Source organism: Pieris napi, chromosome 11 (genome assembly GCF_905475465.1).
Source record: "Pieris napi chromosome 11, ilPieNapi1.2, whole genome shotgun sequence".
Lineage (NCBI taxonomy): Eukaryota > Metazoa > Arthropoda > Insecta > Lepidoptera > Pieridae > Pieris > Pieris napi.
In genome coordinates, this window is record NC_062244.1 from 10,562,822 (window position 1) to 10,579,466 (window position 16,645).

General features: G+C 33.0%; 1 protein-coding gene across 2 annotated transcripts in view; it reads left to right on the forward strand.

The window, feature by feature from the left end:
- LOC125053575 overlaps window positions 1-16,645 on the forward strand; it is a 113,739-nt gene that overhangs the window by 62,986 nt on the left and 34,108 nt on the right. The window contains exons 4-5 of one of the 2 annotated variants that reach the window (XM_047654979.1): window positions 7,997-8,142; window positions 14,661-14,752. In XM_047654979.1, coding sequence (XP_047510935.1) covers window positions 7,997-8,142; window positions 14,661-14,752 — 238 coding nt within the window. The remainder of the gene's footprint in view (window positions 1-7,996; window positions 8,143-14,660; window positions 14,753-16,645) is intronic. The other variant, XM_047654980.1, reaches the window with a different exon arrangement.

Below are 16,645 nucleotides of genomic sequence, written 5' to 3' on the forward strand. Positions count from 1 at the left end.
AAAAAATTAGCTACGCTCGAGAATGTCGAGATGACGTTTTTTTTTACAACTTTGTTGCCCTCCCCTTTTTTTCCGTCACTCTCAAATTGTCAGATTAGTGGAATATACACTTTTTAGGATGTAATTAACTCACCCTACCTTAATTTGATTCCTGATGGTCAATTTTTTTTTACTAATCTGATCCTGTCTCCTTCACGGGCGGCCTTATATATGGGCCTCATATTTTGTGGAGGTACTTAACCGGGTACAAGGAATCCCCCTATATATTAATCTGCCGCGCTTTAGTAAATCCCAAAATCCCCTCTTGGGCTCCCCTACAATAAAGAAAGAAAATATTCATAAGACACTTATTAAATACCACTATATTTACGAACTCAAATCAATCGGATTCTGATGAAAAACATTGAATTTTTCCTAAAGAATACTCCACAATATTATTGCTTGTAAATATTTCAAAGACCCGTCTGATTACTTATTCATGGCAACTTGATCAAATCCACTTACATAGCATTACGATTATGATGTTTCATTTATTTCATTTTTGAATAATCAAAATTGGAAATAATAAGAATAAACTGGGATAAGTTAAGACAATATGTAAAGATTCAGTACTGATGAATACTGATTGAATTGAATACTGATATATAATAATCGATTTATTTATCCCTTCGTTACCTTTCGAAGGTAGCGAAGGATTAAATTTCGAAGCTTATGAGATCGGCGGATTTAACCAAATAAAACAATCAAAATTTCCGGATTTATATAGTATAAGGTATGTATCGACTGATACATACCTTATAGACCTACCTTATAATAGACTTATTATACGCTAAATACCAATAATATTAAGAATTTTTTGTTATAAAAAGACCACAAACTAGCCGGACAAGTATGAAAGCTCAGCTCAAAAACATTCGTAGAATTATGACCCGACATGTATCAGGCACAAAAGGCTGATTAACTACTCGGTTAATTAAACTAAATAGAAGCTCATATAAAAATACGTAAACGCGGCAGCAATACGTACAAAACTAATAAAAAACAAGAGAGAGACAAGAGGCGAACTAGCAGACTTGAATAAAGTGACAACCGCCGCCCATGGACACCTGCAACGCCGGGGGCTAGCGCTGAACTTTCAGGGAATGGTACGCTTTTTCCCTTTTAGCCATAGGTTCAGCAAGCAAGATCAGATTCAATTTATAGATTGGCGATGTGCTTTCAAAACCTATGTTATTCAACTTATACAAACATGACTGCTAAGAAAACAAAAATACTTGATATTATTATCTAAGTATACTTTATAATTATTTATAGTTTTTAACAAATAAAAAAGTACTTAATAAATACCTAATAAAAGCTATATTTTATTAAGTAGTTACTAATGTCCGGGACTTTTACAAGAACCTATGACTTTTTATCAACCTGCATATGGGAATGTTACTGCAAAACGCAGTATTTTTTACTATAGAAAGAAAAAACTTTAGGAATAAAGTGTACTACTTACTTACTATCCCCCACACTAGGATTCCCTGTGTTGTAGGCAGCCAGTCTCTTCCTTTTGACATTTTAACTTAGTATAAGATCCCGATATACAACTACCTTCACCGAGATGCTTATTTAATGAAACGTATTTTATATTTAATTTAATATGTCAATAAATATAATCCATATGGGTTGCCTAGCAAATTTCAGTCCAGAGTATGTTTAATTAGTATTAAAAAAATTTTTTTTTTTATAATTTGCATGTAGTAAACTTTTTTATTTTTTTTCAATCAATACTTTTAATCAGGGTAGTATTATATATGTATAACTATAACTTTCTTTTTTACTAAAGATGTATATATGCTTTAGTGTCACATAAAAAATATACACATAGATAATTAATTGATTAAAAACAACCTAACGTTTGCATATTCTATGGGCTTCATACTTTCGATTGGTATAGAATTTATCTAATAATCATACCGGTTAAATGTTTAAAAAAATATTTTTTTTTAATATTAATTAAAATATTCTGGACTGAAATTTGCTAGACAACCCATATGATTTTATATTTATTGACATATTAAATTAAATATAAAATAACTTCCATTAAATAAGCATCTCGGTGAAGGTCGTTGTATATCGGGATCTTAGACCAACTGTACTTGACAAACATTTCTACATAACACATTGATGAAACATGAAAATTCTGTTTTTATAGAATGATTTATTATATACAGATACATAGAAACGATTCAAACTTTTAAAGTATAGTAGGTAATTTTTTTATTATTTCGGCCAGGCTAACCTTCATACCATACCTCCTTGTCTCACGTATTTATTTCAATTAAACTTCACAATTCGTAGGACAAAAATATTAATATAGTAGGTTAAACAAAGTTATCAATAAATTAATGAATGCGTCGTTGAACTAAATACATATTATTATAATGAAAATCAACATCAGTTGATGACTGTGTTGCATGAACTGTCAAAGGGAATGTTTTGAGAGTTGTATAAACACAAATGAGTAAATTAATATTTATTATCTTGTTTTATGAAGCTTTTCATGCTCAACCAAACCGATTTATATATTTTAATCTCAGTCAGAATAAACTTCTACAGTATACATTTTAACGTAGTGTTTTTAATTTTTGCCGTTTGAAAAGAAGGCCTAATATTGCCAAAAGGCTCGCAAGGGTGTTGCCGGCCTATTGGAAAGACTTGAATATTTTTTTTTTATAGAACGGGGGCCAAACGTGCAGGAGGCTCACCTGATGTTAAGTGATACCGCCGCCCATGGACACTCACAATGCCAGAGGGCTCGCGAGTGCGTTGCCGGCCTTTTAAGAATTGGTACGCTCTTGAAGGACCCTAAGTCGGCAGCTGGTTCCACATAGTGGTGGTGCGCGGCAAATTCTGCCTTGAAAAACGCTCAGTTGTGGAACGGCGGACGTCGAGGTGATACGGGTGGAATTTCGTATTCTGCCTCGACGTCCGATGATGAAACTCAGAAAATACAGTTTATAGATTTGTTAAGATAGTAATTTTATCAAGGACCAGTGTTGTCCTAATACGGCTTTAGGTGCAATCCTCGGTACGCGCAGTGAATCAATATACTTTTCTATGTGCGTATTTAACACTTCCTCATACTCGTACGGTGAAGTAAATTGTGAGGCGTGCCTTAGATCCAAAAAGTCGACAGCATGTGTCAGGCATAGATAGCTACCTGTCTATTAAAATTATAACGAAGTAGGTCAACGGATCAACGACCTTAAAGGTTATTGCGCCACTGTTGTTTTTCAGTTAATATATTGTCCATAATTGGATAGTTTTATTAATTAAGTTTTTTGAGAATATTTTAACGAAACGTTCTCATTCCTGTTATGTATTTTTGATGCTGTAAGCCTCATAAAACTGAGACGTATATTTACCCGCCTGTAATATGGATTACCAATTATATTTAACCAAAGCTCTGAAACAAAGGTAGTCGTATTTTTGAAATAAAGCTTTCAGGGGCTCTTGTGCTAATGTGCATTAATTCAACCCTTGTCTCGTAGCTCTCAAGCTGCCACTATAATGAATTAATGGAAAGCAAATGGATTTTAATGCATGCGTGGATCAGATTAAAATAGATATGTTTTACCAATATTAAAAAAAAAACATCAAATCATTAGGTGCTTACGTCGTTTCAAAAGTAATAAGTATATATAAGCTGAAATTTGTCAACGTATCGGTATACAAATAATTACGTATATTATTGAGTGCTTTTCTGCTCTCTATTGGTCAATATTTTCAGCATCATCGGGACACCTTCTCACTCTTCTTTTTCTCTTTTTCTCGGATACTTGGCTTTTAGATGTTTTGTCTACTTAACCTTAAATTGATATGAAACATTGCCTGTACGACATTTAACAAATCTTTGACTCGTGACCATGCACCCTGCAACAAGAGTCATGTTAATGAATGATCTGAGTCTAACAATGCAACATCTCTCATATGTTTGCAAACCTTGTATCTATTTCATTGTTACTGTATAAGTAAGGCAAGCCAGTAACTTGTGCCGTGCCTTCCTAAAAAAAACAATGAATATTTTGTCGAACACAATATGCTTTAGCCATGGCCATCTGACGACGTCAGTGTAATGTAAGTAATGTAATAATGTATCTAATATATTGAAATTGAATATGTTCACAGAAATTTGTTTCGTAAAAATAGTGTCAAACAGATTACTTTACTGTAATAAAAATCTGCGAGTTACACAGCTTCGTAAATAGAAAATTCGACGCTCAAAGCTAGCAGAGATCTAAAACAACTAAAGCGAATCAAATGTTAATTTCGTGGAGCCTGTCCTAAAAAGGAATATTTTGTGACTCAAATTTTTGAGCTAAATCTCACGACAATTGTAATACAATTTTAGTCTAAAGAGTTTTTATAATACAGAATCATGTTCACGTGATCAAAATCAATCCCCGACTAACCTTCTTGTAAAGAAAACCTCTGCAAAATTTAAGAAAAGTTATAATTAATTTTAAATTAAGATTATTTTTTTAATAATATTTTGTTAAAAATAACCTATGTATTTAATGAACGTAATTCAGTTTCATATTGTCTTTAAATCAATATATACTATTAAAGACATTATCTATATCTCACTCCGGATTTACGGGAAGGGACAAAAGAGGGACTCCCACGAAATAGAGGTCTCCACAAAATGAATGAAATTGTAATAAATTTATTTTGGTAGTATCAAATTGCACAGGAGAGCGCTGTGCCCCTTTTAAAAAATAAAATTATAAAAAATAAGGCAAAATAACCACGATGGGACAAAACCGACTGTCATAGATTTCTCTCTTGAGCATTGAAAAGGATTTACTTCGGGAACAGTACTTCGGCGAAATCATCAACGATATTTCGGCGAAGATATCTCGGAAGGTTCCGTTCATTAACGCTAAAACTTATTTTCATATTGTTTTTGTTTCCAAGATATTTATATGTTTGTTAAATAAAAAAAGAATCTATACTTGGTTTCACAATAAATCATTTATTCGAATACTCGTATAATTTTTTTTTTGTAGTCCAGGCCAGATCTCTAAATCCGGCATAGTCTTTATATATACCTAAGATATTTTTTTAACTATAACAAAAAATATAATAAAAAGTAGGATTTGATTTGATTGATTGATTCCTAAAATCAATCAATCAAATCAAAATTTCTTTAATTCATGAGGTAAATCAATATCAACTTATGAATGTCAATAAATAAAATGAATGCGTCCAAATTTACATTTACTGCCGGTTCTAAAATCAAGAGCGTAGAACGGATGAGCTGAATTTGTAATAAACTCTCCATCACTCTTTTAAAGGGTCAAGGGTTTTTTTTACAAAATGTTTGTAACCACCCATCCATTAACACCATGCCCTTTAAGCGGTTAATAATGGCAATTAAAAAAAAACACTACGTTATACTTACATTACTGTGGGAACAAAATGCGAACACGTAGTGTCAAGGTGAATCCAGACCGAAAAAACCTTATTCATAGCCTACACCGAGGAAAAGTCACAGTAGCACCCATTCATGAGTACGACGCATGGTCAGCCCTCGACCCCCCTCACATTATTAAAGGGAGACAACCCGACGCATGGATAAGATTCAGAGTTGTGACCTAACTCGAATTATTGGATATTATGAAGTTAGGGTTGGAATTTGCAACGTCCTCTCGCATCCGTAGCTTAGGGTAAGATTCTACATACAAGACATTAATAAAAAAATAAACTATGACTCCAGAATTAAAAATATCTCAACTCGTGATTTGAAACTTTTTTTAAAGATTTAATAAGACTTAAATTTAACTAGACTGGTGACGTGAATGAATACTTGTCGTGAATATTGTGTGTATATACAAGGATGCGACGTCTGTGGGGTAGGAGCACACGGCGATGCCGGAGCTCGATGGTGGTGTCACCGTAATAATGCTCCTTTATTCCTAATAACTTATCACCTCATTTTTCGTTGTCCAAGGTGTCAATATTGAGTTGTTTATCTTTATGGGAGGTATCGGGTTTCTCAAGAATGAGATCGTGATTCCTTTTTAATAGAACTCTCGTGACTTGGGTGGCTTGACTCTTATGTCAAACACTTAATTAGTTAGCATTGTAACGGAGGTATAAGAGGTATATGTGTTTCGTTTTCTGACGAACCAATTTCCATTAAATTAACATTAAGTCGGTTGACGTGCTAAAGAAACAAAAGAACGAAGCCGTGTAAATTCAATCGCTGAGTAGTGATTATTCTAATTCTTTATGACCATATACAGCTTCAATGCGTTTGTTATGTTATAGTTTTTAATAAAAAATAATAGGTGCATTAGCGCGTAATGAAGGACCATGTGTAACTATGTGTAATTTTCAATCAATGGTGGAGGAAGACCGCGAGAGGTTAGGAAAAACGAAACTGTAATAATAGATATTAGGAAATATCTTTGTTGAAAATGTTAAACTTTTAGGTTCTTTTAGTAGATTATATAACCTTATAAAACTGTATTAACTTTCGGTAATATTCAATATTTGTTAGAATTTTTGATCTAATCATTATATAGGTATGTTGATTGATGTCATAACACTATATATTTTTAATTTAATACTTTTTCCGGGAATTAAGTTCGGTGGCGGGTGTTGTATATGTTCAAATAAAACAGTTTGTTTAAAGCTGGGTAACAACTAACTTTAATTGTTTAAAACATGAGCTTATAACTAAGATAACATTAGGGGTAGTGGCGTTGCGACGCCGGATTACCAAAAAACCAACTTGAAGTTATGAAGAGTTCGTAAATCTAAGTGACATTAATGTTATTGGACATTATCGTAAACGAGAATGTTAAATTACAATTTATGAGTGTGGTAAAAACTAAAGGTCTCATATTCGCTTCAAGTGTGCGATGATTGTTTACATTTTGTTTACGCTTTTAATTATTAACTTTACTTAACTAATGTTAGGTTACATAACTCGGGTTATGATAAAAAAATCGGAGAATAAAACTGCTTTTAACATTATAAGATCAACCTAGCAACTGTTTCATATAATTTGACATTTGCATAAATCATTATTTACTTCAATATATTTGAGGTAATTTCAGTATCTTCATACAACTTACAAGAACTTTGCATTAATAAATATGGTTAGCTATGTACCTGGTACGGCAAAATAATATTATGCAATCAAATTGTGCATAACGAAGTCGTCCAAAGTTCAAACTTTTCAACTATCATTGAACTATACATTGTATTAGTCTTGTTAAATTTAATCAATCATATTTGACACATCATCACATTTCAATTGGGTAATCTTGAATCGGCGGGCAAAATATATTTACATTTACGTTTATTGTAATAATGACAATCGAAGATAATTTTACGCGTTACGTTCACTAATAAACCATTCATAATAAAAACATATTTTCTAAAGAGAAATATTGTGTTAGAGAAGTTTTCTTTTTAATTACTAATGTATCTTTATGATTACTGATGTGATTATACGACTACATTGAGATTATCCTGCTAATATTATATACGCGAAAGTTTGTAAGTATGGATGGATGTTTGTTACTCTTTCACGTAAAAACTACTGAATATATTTTAATGAAACTTTACAATAATATAGCTTATACATCCGAATAACATATAGGCTACAATTTATAAATATATTGTATGGATTGTCCAAAATATCAAGTAATTAGGAAAAATCTACCATCTGCTATATTATAAATATAAACCTATTCATGAAATTGCATTAAATTTCAAAGTTTTTAAGGTAGGACAGAACAGAACGTACTCGACCAATACCAATACTAATAATTTGCCGAATCAAATTACCTCTTGGCTATTCACTTATTAACAAACAAAGTGAAAGTTAAAGAAGTTTGTAGTGCCAATGGATGTTATGCAGTAATAAAAATATCTTTGCCACTATCTGCATGTTAATAGAAAACAACGAAATTGACTCATCATCGATTAGTTACAGAGTGGTCCTTGAAGTTGCTGGAAACTCGGACGCAGTGATATTGAGCGGACTGGAGGCAGATACACAGTACCAGGTGACAGTAGCCGCGTTGTGGGGAGGGCACAAGTACAGAAGTCGGCCGATTGTCTTCCGCACGCTGGGTAAGGATAAATTAGAAAAATGGGACCTTACAAGTCATGGTTCTGTTTTTAATCGCAATGGAAATTCACTCTGCTCGCTTAATATTAAATAACTTTTCTCGTAACGCCCCCATAAATAGAATTTGTTACCAGTATAACGGTATTATTAAGGAAAAATATTTTTTACGATATCGGATTCTGGTACGAGCAAGTTAGTTTTTTTTTTATTTTTTTTTAAGAACGGGGGGCAAACGGGCAGGAGGCTCACCTGATGTTAAGTGATACCGCCGCCCATGGACACTCTCAATGCCAGAGGGATTGCGAGTGTGTTGCCAGCCTTTTAAGAATTGGAAGGTTCATAACATCTGGTTGAAGATATCTAAATATTTTGGATCGCCCGACCCTCACCCACCAACCTGTAGTTAACGCACATTGACTGTATAAGTCAGAAGTAAGCTTGATTGGCAAATCAATAACTGTTTCGAATAAGTAGATATGGAAACATACTTGAAATAATTTAACAACTACTCTTTTGCAAAAAGGGGAATGAAATGAAATTTACTAAGACTGATTTTGGTTAATTAAATGAAATTTAATTGTCTGACGTTGTTTGTGTCTGTAAATTACTACGCGTAAAGTGAATTCTGGGAAATTGATGAATTATTTAAAATCGATGTACACGGCCAAACAATAATAAGTGGTCGGTTTTAAAAACTTTTTTTAATTAAATAAAATTACAAATGTAAAAACCAAGTAACGAATATGACTTCCTCTTTCCAATATCAATCCTTCTGGCCATGCTTTCCATGATGTTTTAATGAAGTTTTGAGAAATACGTTTCAAATTCAAAATCATTAAAGGATGATTCACGGTACACCGTGTCGCGACCGGGCCGGGCCTCGGCCGGGACACGGCCACCGTGCGCCGTCCTGGACAGTGATTCATGTTACACCGGGCTGTTTGGATGTACGCACGCACGTGCTTGCACCACTATATCTGTTTTTGTCAGCTAGTGATTTCATCTGTCGATAGACTTGACGCTTATTATTCGTTTAGGTATATACACTTATGAACGCCAATAAAGAACTACAAATTAAATGCTTCTTAAACATTTATTGCCACGGTTGCTTCTGAAATTTAGATGATAAAGTAATTAATTGTTAATGTAGGTAAGGCAAATATTAATCCTCTTTTTATAAGATACTGTGTTGTCATAAATTCTTAGATTTATTCCCTACGCTTCATTTTAACGACAATAAACAAGTACATATAATTGATCCAAATGTTAATTGTTTCACGAAGTTTCCGACCTTGTAAAACTAATTACTCAAACTAGTGGGTATTTTCATTTAAATTACTATAAACTTTGTAATTTTCATTCATACTTGGAGTGAATAGGTAACTTTAAGGCTTCTAAGGATTGGCAGAGCGAAATGTTCTAATTGAATATAAAGGAGCTTTTAACATTAAGCTCGTAAAACTTAATATAATTCAAATGAGGTTACTTCATTTAAATATATAATTTAATATAGGCGTTTTGTTTATTCACTTTAAAACTTATATGCGAATTGCTTCTTCTATAAGTTATTAACCAGTGAGTTAAATATTTTCCGATAATGAAAACAAAAGTGTAAACATATTAAAACTTTTAAGAATTAAGTGTCTATTTACATTATAAATAATTACATGTTATATTATTGACTTGTCTATCTAAAAAATTAGAAATTAGAGCGCACACATGTAGGTACATATATAAAATAACAAAACAGAACAGCATCAAAAATGTGGGTAGACATAATAAACTTGATCAGTTAACCAAGCAAAACACGGATGTTCGAATTTGATTTTTTACTAGATGTGGCATTGATGGCATAGTCTGATATAACAAGTTTATATTGTTAACTAACCTTATAAAAGGCAGAGTGTACCTAAAGCTGAGTCATTGAAGCTTGCTACATTATTAATCCAACTTAAACGTAAGGCCCTGTAACTTGTGTCCTCATAAACGAGGTCAAAACTTAATTTCATTGCACCTGTTGCGTGCCTTGCCGTGCGTGTCTTTATCCTTAGGGATATAATGGAGGGTAGGTCAAATTCCCTTATTGTTTTAATTATTTAAACTTAATGTAGGTGTTTTGAGGGTCATGTGTAATTTGAAGTAATTATTAGTGGTTTATTGGAGTTAAAGCGTAATCGGATGTTTTTTTTATTTGTTTATTTATAAAATACAAAATCCTGTATTAACAGGTGAATGCACATTGCACAACCAATATAAATATTTACGCACGAAAAAAAAAACGAAATTAATTAGGAAAAACCAAATTACATAATAAAAAAATTTAATAACTACTATAGGCACTGATCTATGTCTTGAAGACATATTACAACAAAATCTTAGTTAAAATGTAGTGATTACTTGAAACCCATTTTCAGGATTCGAGTTTTATCGATGATTAGAGAGTTACCGATACAAGGTCCACAGGTCTCTATTGAAAGATAGAATTGAAATTATTTTGCTTGAAGACACAAATTAAGACGTTATGGTAATATAATAATATTATAATCAAGAACCCGCATTCGTTTTCAAGATCCCGTCTATATAATTTTTAGTCTGTAGCTTTTCGCAAATGAATTCAGCACGTACTCACAATGAATATGTTGTCATAAATAGTCGGTATTGAAGTAAATAGTTGACACATAAGGTATTCTGAAAATACGTGATTTTGTTCAGACAATCTTTACTGTTAGAAGACACAATATTCCTCTCTGAGTTTTTTTTATAGAACCGACGGCAATCGGGCAGGAAGCTCACCTGATGTTAAGTGATACCGCCGCCCATTGACTCTCTCCATGCCAATGGGCTCGCGAGTGCGTTGCCTTTTAGGAATTGGTACTCTCTTTTCTTGAAGGACCCTAAGTCGAATTGGTTTGAAAATACTTCAGTGGGCAGCGGCAAAAACTGCCTTAAAAAACGCTCAGTTGTGGAACGACGGACGTCGAGGTGATACGGGTGGAATCGTATTCTGCCTCGACGTCCGATGATGAAGCTCAGTTGAGGTAATCCGAACAACTACTGTTGGTAACAACAACTGAGTATTAGCTTTGTAAGTACATTAGGTCATTCATTTTATCCGTGCCTTATTTAACAAGTTGTAAGTTATGTATGGTTAGCTATGAAGGTGGTCATTTAGACAATCTAATCTACAATATAATAAAACACGTTTCCCTTATCAAACTTATACGAATTATTAAGTACAAAATGCAGTGAAAGGTGATTAATTTTCATCATTTCTGTACGTGTAATTCGATATGTGGTGTTAAAATCTTATGACCTGGCAACATGCCAGACATTTCATTTACCGCGAAGATCTTCCTGATGCACTTTTAGCGTGTTATTTTCAGCACGGATAATATTTCTTCTTATACTGCATGTTTCATAATCTATGTCTCACTCTGTTAGCAATGGTTTGACATTATGACAGCAAACAGTTGTAGTTAAATTAAGCATAAAATTTCATATGCAGTACCATAATTATGGCTTTAGTTTTAGTATGTTTTAGCGGATTATGTTTTTAAATACTTTATCTTTAAAATATATTTCTCAGTCTGTATATGGGAGCTATTATTCTAATGAGCAGTGTGGGTTTAGTGGTTTCAGCGTGCGACTCTCATCCCTGAGGTCGTAGGTTCGATCTTTATCTGTGCACCACTTTCAATGTCCGTATTTAACACGCGCGTACAGTAAAATTAACCAATATGTCTTAAATCCAAAAAGTCGACAGTGTCAGGTCTGTGCCTGATTATCTACTTGCCCATTAGAAAAAAAACAAATAATAAGGAACTGGATACAGAAATCTGAGGCTCAGAGATGATACGGATGGTATTTCGTATTTTGCATCGACGTCCGATGATGAAACTCAGCTGTAGGTATTAACCCGAACAACTCCTCTGAACATTCTCCATTTTAAATGCGGTAGAAAGTGCAGAGTGAGTCACAAGTTGTAAGAGCGAGATAACCCTCTACAAACATCTTATGAAGAGACCATTTTTTTATAATAAACCTAGTATTTCCTTTGTGTAGAAGAGAGAAGTACTATTACGAGTAAACACTGTTTTAAACTGTAGCTTTGTAGCTAATATGCTTCCATTAGGAATAATGACGCCATCACTGTAGTGTCATTAATTCGATAGTTAAAACGACCATTCTTGATCTTTACGGTAGGAATACGAATTGTTGGAATTTTCAATAATGTTTTAGTATTGTGTTTCCGTCATTTGTTCCTAATATTATATAAAGAAAATATCTGTATAATGATGAACAATTGCAAAATGCCCGAACAATTCCATTCGTCATTAGAATTTTATGTAAAAAAAGAACCTCTTTATTCATAAAAGATAAATTAGAATTGCATCGTTTTAACTTAAGTCCCTCATCTGTCCCTTTTCATAGCAATGTAAAGACGGTTTGACAGCAAGAAACAAAAGAATACTTTAGTTGGAGGTTAATATTAATTTTATAACTTTATTGTTCATAGTATTGTCTTTTATTGACACAACTTTTAGACAGAAAAACACTTTTTTAACGGATTTGAAGTTATGTTTTATTATAAATTTACAATTATTTTACATAATTTTAAATTTAACCGACGTTTCGCGTGCTTTACAGCGTGCGTCGATACCAACTCCGGGTAAATAAATACAGATAACACAACTTTTTCTACAGCTGTGATACTTTTTGTCATTCAACACCTTTTGTCTTCAGTCACCGTGACCACGCACGCTGTAAAGCACGCCAAACGTCGGTTAAATTTAAAATTATGTAAAATAATTGTAAATTTATAATAAAACATAACTTCAAATCCGTTAAAAAAAGTATTTTTCTATAACATTATTGTTATTAGGTATAATACAATGACGGTCCATACTGGTTGAAAAAAACTGTGTTACGATACGAATGTCTAGGTGCACAGCTTCAGAGTAGCTTTAGTTCTTATTAATAAGGGGGTAAATGTCAGCCGCGCGAAGCCAGGACAGCCGCTAGTCGTAATATCAAATATGTGTAATAAAATGCTCACAAGTACTACAATTATCTTCATATTATTTTACCGTATATATAATTATTTAAAAAAGCTTTATTGCCACATAAAACTTTAAACATATGTATATTTAAACACTAATATTGTAGATGTTTTAGATTATTTAAAGTCGGTTCAGCTAGTTCCAAACATATCTATAGATTTGCACGCGTCGATTTTCGTTTAAGCTATATTTTCCTGTCTAACTATTGTAGTACCTATTAAAAGGAGCAAACAAATGTCAGCCTCGTGATTAAGTATCATTTACAATCGTGTATTCAAAACCGCGCACATGTTTTTGTTCCACGCGGCGAATCGCGTGGTGTCCCATTGTGTAAAAGTAAAGTTTCCATTGCACGTTTTCACGTGTGTGTAACCTGTCTCAACTTCAAAGTCAAAATCATTTATTCATATAGGTAACACAATTTACACTTATAAACGTCAAAAAAGAAATATACATTAAATGCTTCTAATTTTACATTTACTGCCAGTTCTCAAATCAAGGGCGTAGAACGGAAGAGAAGAACTGGCAATAAACGTCTCCTGCGGTAAAGGAATACTTTAACAAACCGTGTATGGATTTTTTAAAATCAACCAATGTAACTAATGCAGCTATTTGAAACTCAGGTACCGTCATCTGTTGCTAAATGTTCGACCTTTAATCGTATTCAATCAACACTATTATTTATTGGACGTGAAATTGTAAACGATAGGCTTAATTGAACGCAACAACGTCATGACAGTAATTAACACGTCAATTACTCTATAATTTATGTGCATATTCTATTAACAGGCTATTATCATGTCCATAGGGGATGGCGTATTGATTGGGTCTAATGCTTTTTATTGTAAGATTTGAATGCACAGCGTAATTTAGCTACAAAATGGTTGACGGTACTGTCTTTAACCCTGACATTTGAAGTTTTCCGTCAGCATATTAATTCTTCTGTCTATTTGCCAGCTACGGTAAGGAAAAACATCTTTAAATTTACAATTTGAGGCACTGAAATCTGATCAATTACTTATCAACTATAAAACCTTACAGATGAAGGCTTTGACTTCTAAGAGTATTAAAGGATGCATAAATCCTAATATTTTTGAAAGAGACATGTACAAATGGTCTTGTGTAAGACAAGGAATTGGCACCTCTTAGGTAGGGTAGGCATGAGGCAAACTCTACTTAATAATTAAAAGAAAAGTAGAAATATAAATATATATATATATATTCGAACAGTTTTCCGATCGACCTATATGCATTCGTTTAAAGACAGAACTCCAAAACTATAGTATAATTATTCTATAAAAAGCGAAAACAAAAATTCAAACAACTATTTGGAATACACAGAAATCTGAAAGTTGTTATAATAAATAACAAATCTTTGCATACAACTAAGAATGCCAATTTCGGTCGCGTAGCAAAACTGTAACATTCAAATAGTTAATACCCATATCTTGTCTTTGCAGAGCCACCGCGAACCTCACCTCAGCAGGACGGGGGTTTGGAGATACCCCGCTCTTCCGTAACACCGCCAGAACCTTCTCCGACCTTTCCTACGGTATATTTTTCATTATATTATCTTCGTTTGTGGAGTTAAGCGTAGTTTGCAAGATCTAAGTGTACAGGCAGTGGGAAACGATTTTTTTCTATTATAGAGAGATACTAACACATTCGATAAATAATAACATTTAGATTGCTTTGGCAATAATAGTTTTAAAGATTATTGAGATTTAAGTTGCATTAAAATAATATTTTTTTCATTATATTTCGTTTGTGAAGAAAAGCGTCGTTTGCAAGAGTTAAGTACAAGTAGTGGGAAGCGACTTTTTTCTATTATACTTAGACACTATTGATAAAAAAATAATATTGGGATTATCTTGGCAATAATATTTTTCAAGATTATTGAGGTTTAAAGTTGCATTAAAATAAACTTTGTTGAATCTTTCGAGAGTCTGTTATGTAACTTACTGGAAAAGGAGGGAGCTTGTAGTTTATTGTTTATCAGAATGCCAAATCGTAAAATGACTGCTTCACGACTGATTTGAGCGCGACCGCCGCTGCGAAAACCGCTGTGCGAGTTCGAAAAGTGAGTTACAGAATCGCAGGGCTGTTATTCGTATTCAAATCCCTCAATGTCACAAGCATACATAACTTGATCGATAATTTAACGACCAATTACATATGAGCACAGATTTACATATACTTACGGGTTTATGTCAGATTTGCACTTGTAAGTTATTTCTTACGAAGTGATTATGTATTTTGTTTTGTATAATCTAATATATAAAATTCTCATGTCGCGGTGTTTGTGGTTAAACTCCTCCGAAACATATACATTATACATTTGTGTGCATATTGGGTATGTCTGAGAATCGGACAACATCTATTTTTCATGCCCCTAAATGTTAAGGGTAGTCCAGTCCACCCCTAAATATTTTTTTTTATTTTTAGATCTTTTTTTCTGTTTTTATTTTTTTATGATACAGCATTAAACAATACCTACAAACCTTAACTTTCACCCCTCTACGATCAACCCCTATTTTTTTATTATAAATGATATACATGGCAAAACGACGTTTGCCCGGTCTGCTAGTATACTATATAAAGCAAAGGTACTACATGTATAGAGTATTGTCGGCCTAGTGACTTGAGTGTGCGACACTCAAGCAGTTGACTAAAATGGGTCAACCAATAGACTTGACTTTAGGAAAAACATCGTGAGGACAACCGACATGGCTCTAAAATCGACGACATATTTCAGTCACAAAAGATTGATCTAAGTTTCTAATAATACACAATTCTGAAGAAATGGGTGGTAGTGCACTTGTTTCATACTAGATTCAAACTGCCTCACTCGCAATGAATCTGTGGTATTTTTTAGATTCTTCGTTAAACTAAGTAACTTTAAAAGAATCGTTTAAATAAATTAATTGTCGTATCGCGTCAGTAGATCAAGATTAATGTCGATACAAATAGACCAATCACAATGATTAGTTTGTTTTCAACTCTATATTGTTTCTACATTGAAGGCATGTACTTTCAGTAATTGTAAAATAGAATTTTGTATAGGTACTTATATATTACTAGCTGACTAGCTTTGCCGCGGCAAACGTTGTTTTGCCATGTATATTATTTCTAGGAAACATCTTTTTAGTTCAATAAAAATAACTCTAATAAAAAAATAATCAATAAATAATCTAAAAATAAATCTACAATAATAAGAAATAGGGGTTGATCGTAGATGGGTGAACATTAGGGGTTGTACATATTTTGTTATTCTACGACAAAAGAATTTTGAGTGTAGTTTCCTAAGAGTAAAATCTTGACTTTTCGTATTATTTGATTTTTATTTAATACTAGCTGTTTCCTGCCGCTTCGCTGTGGCACATTGTGATTCAATGGTTGAGAAATGAGAAACATAACAAAGAAAACATTTCATATAAGTTTAATT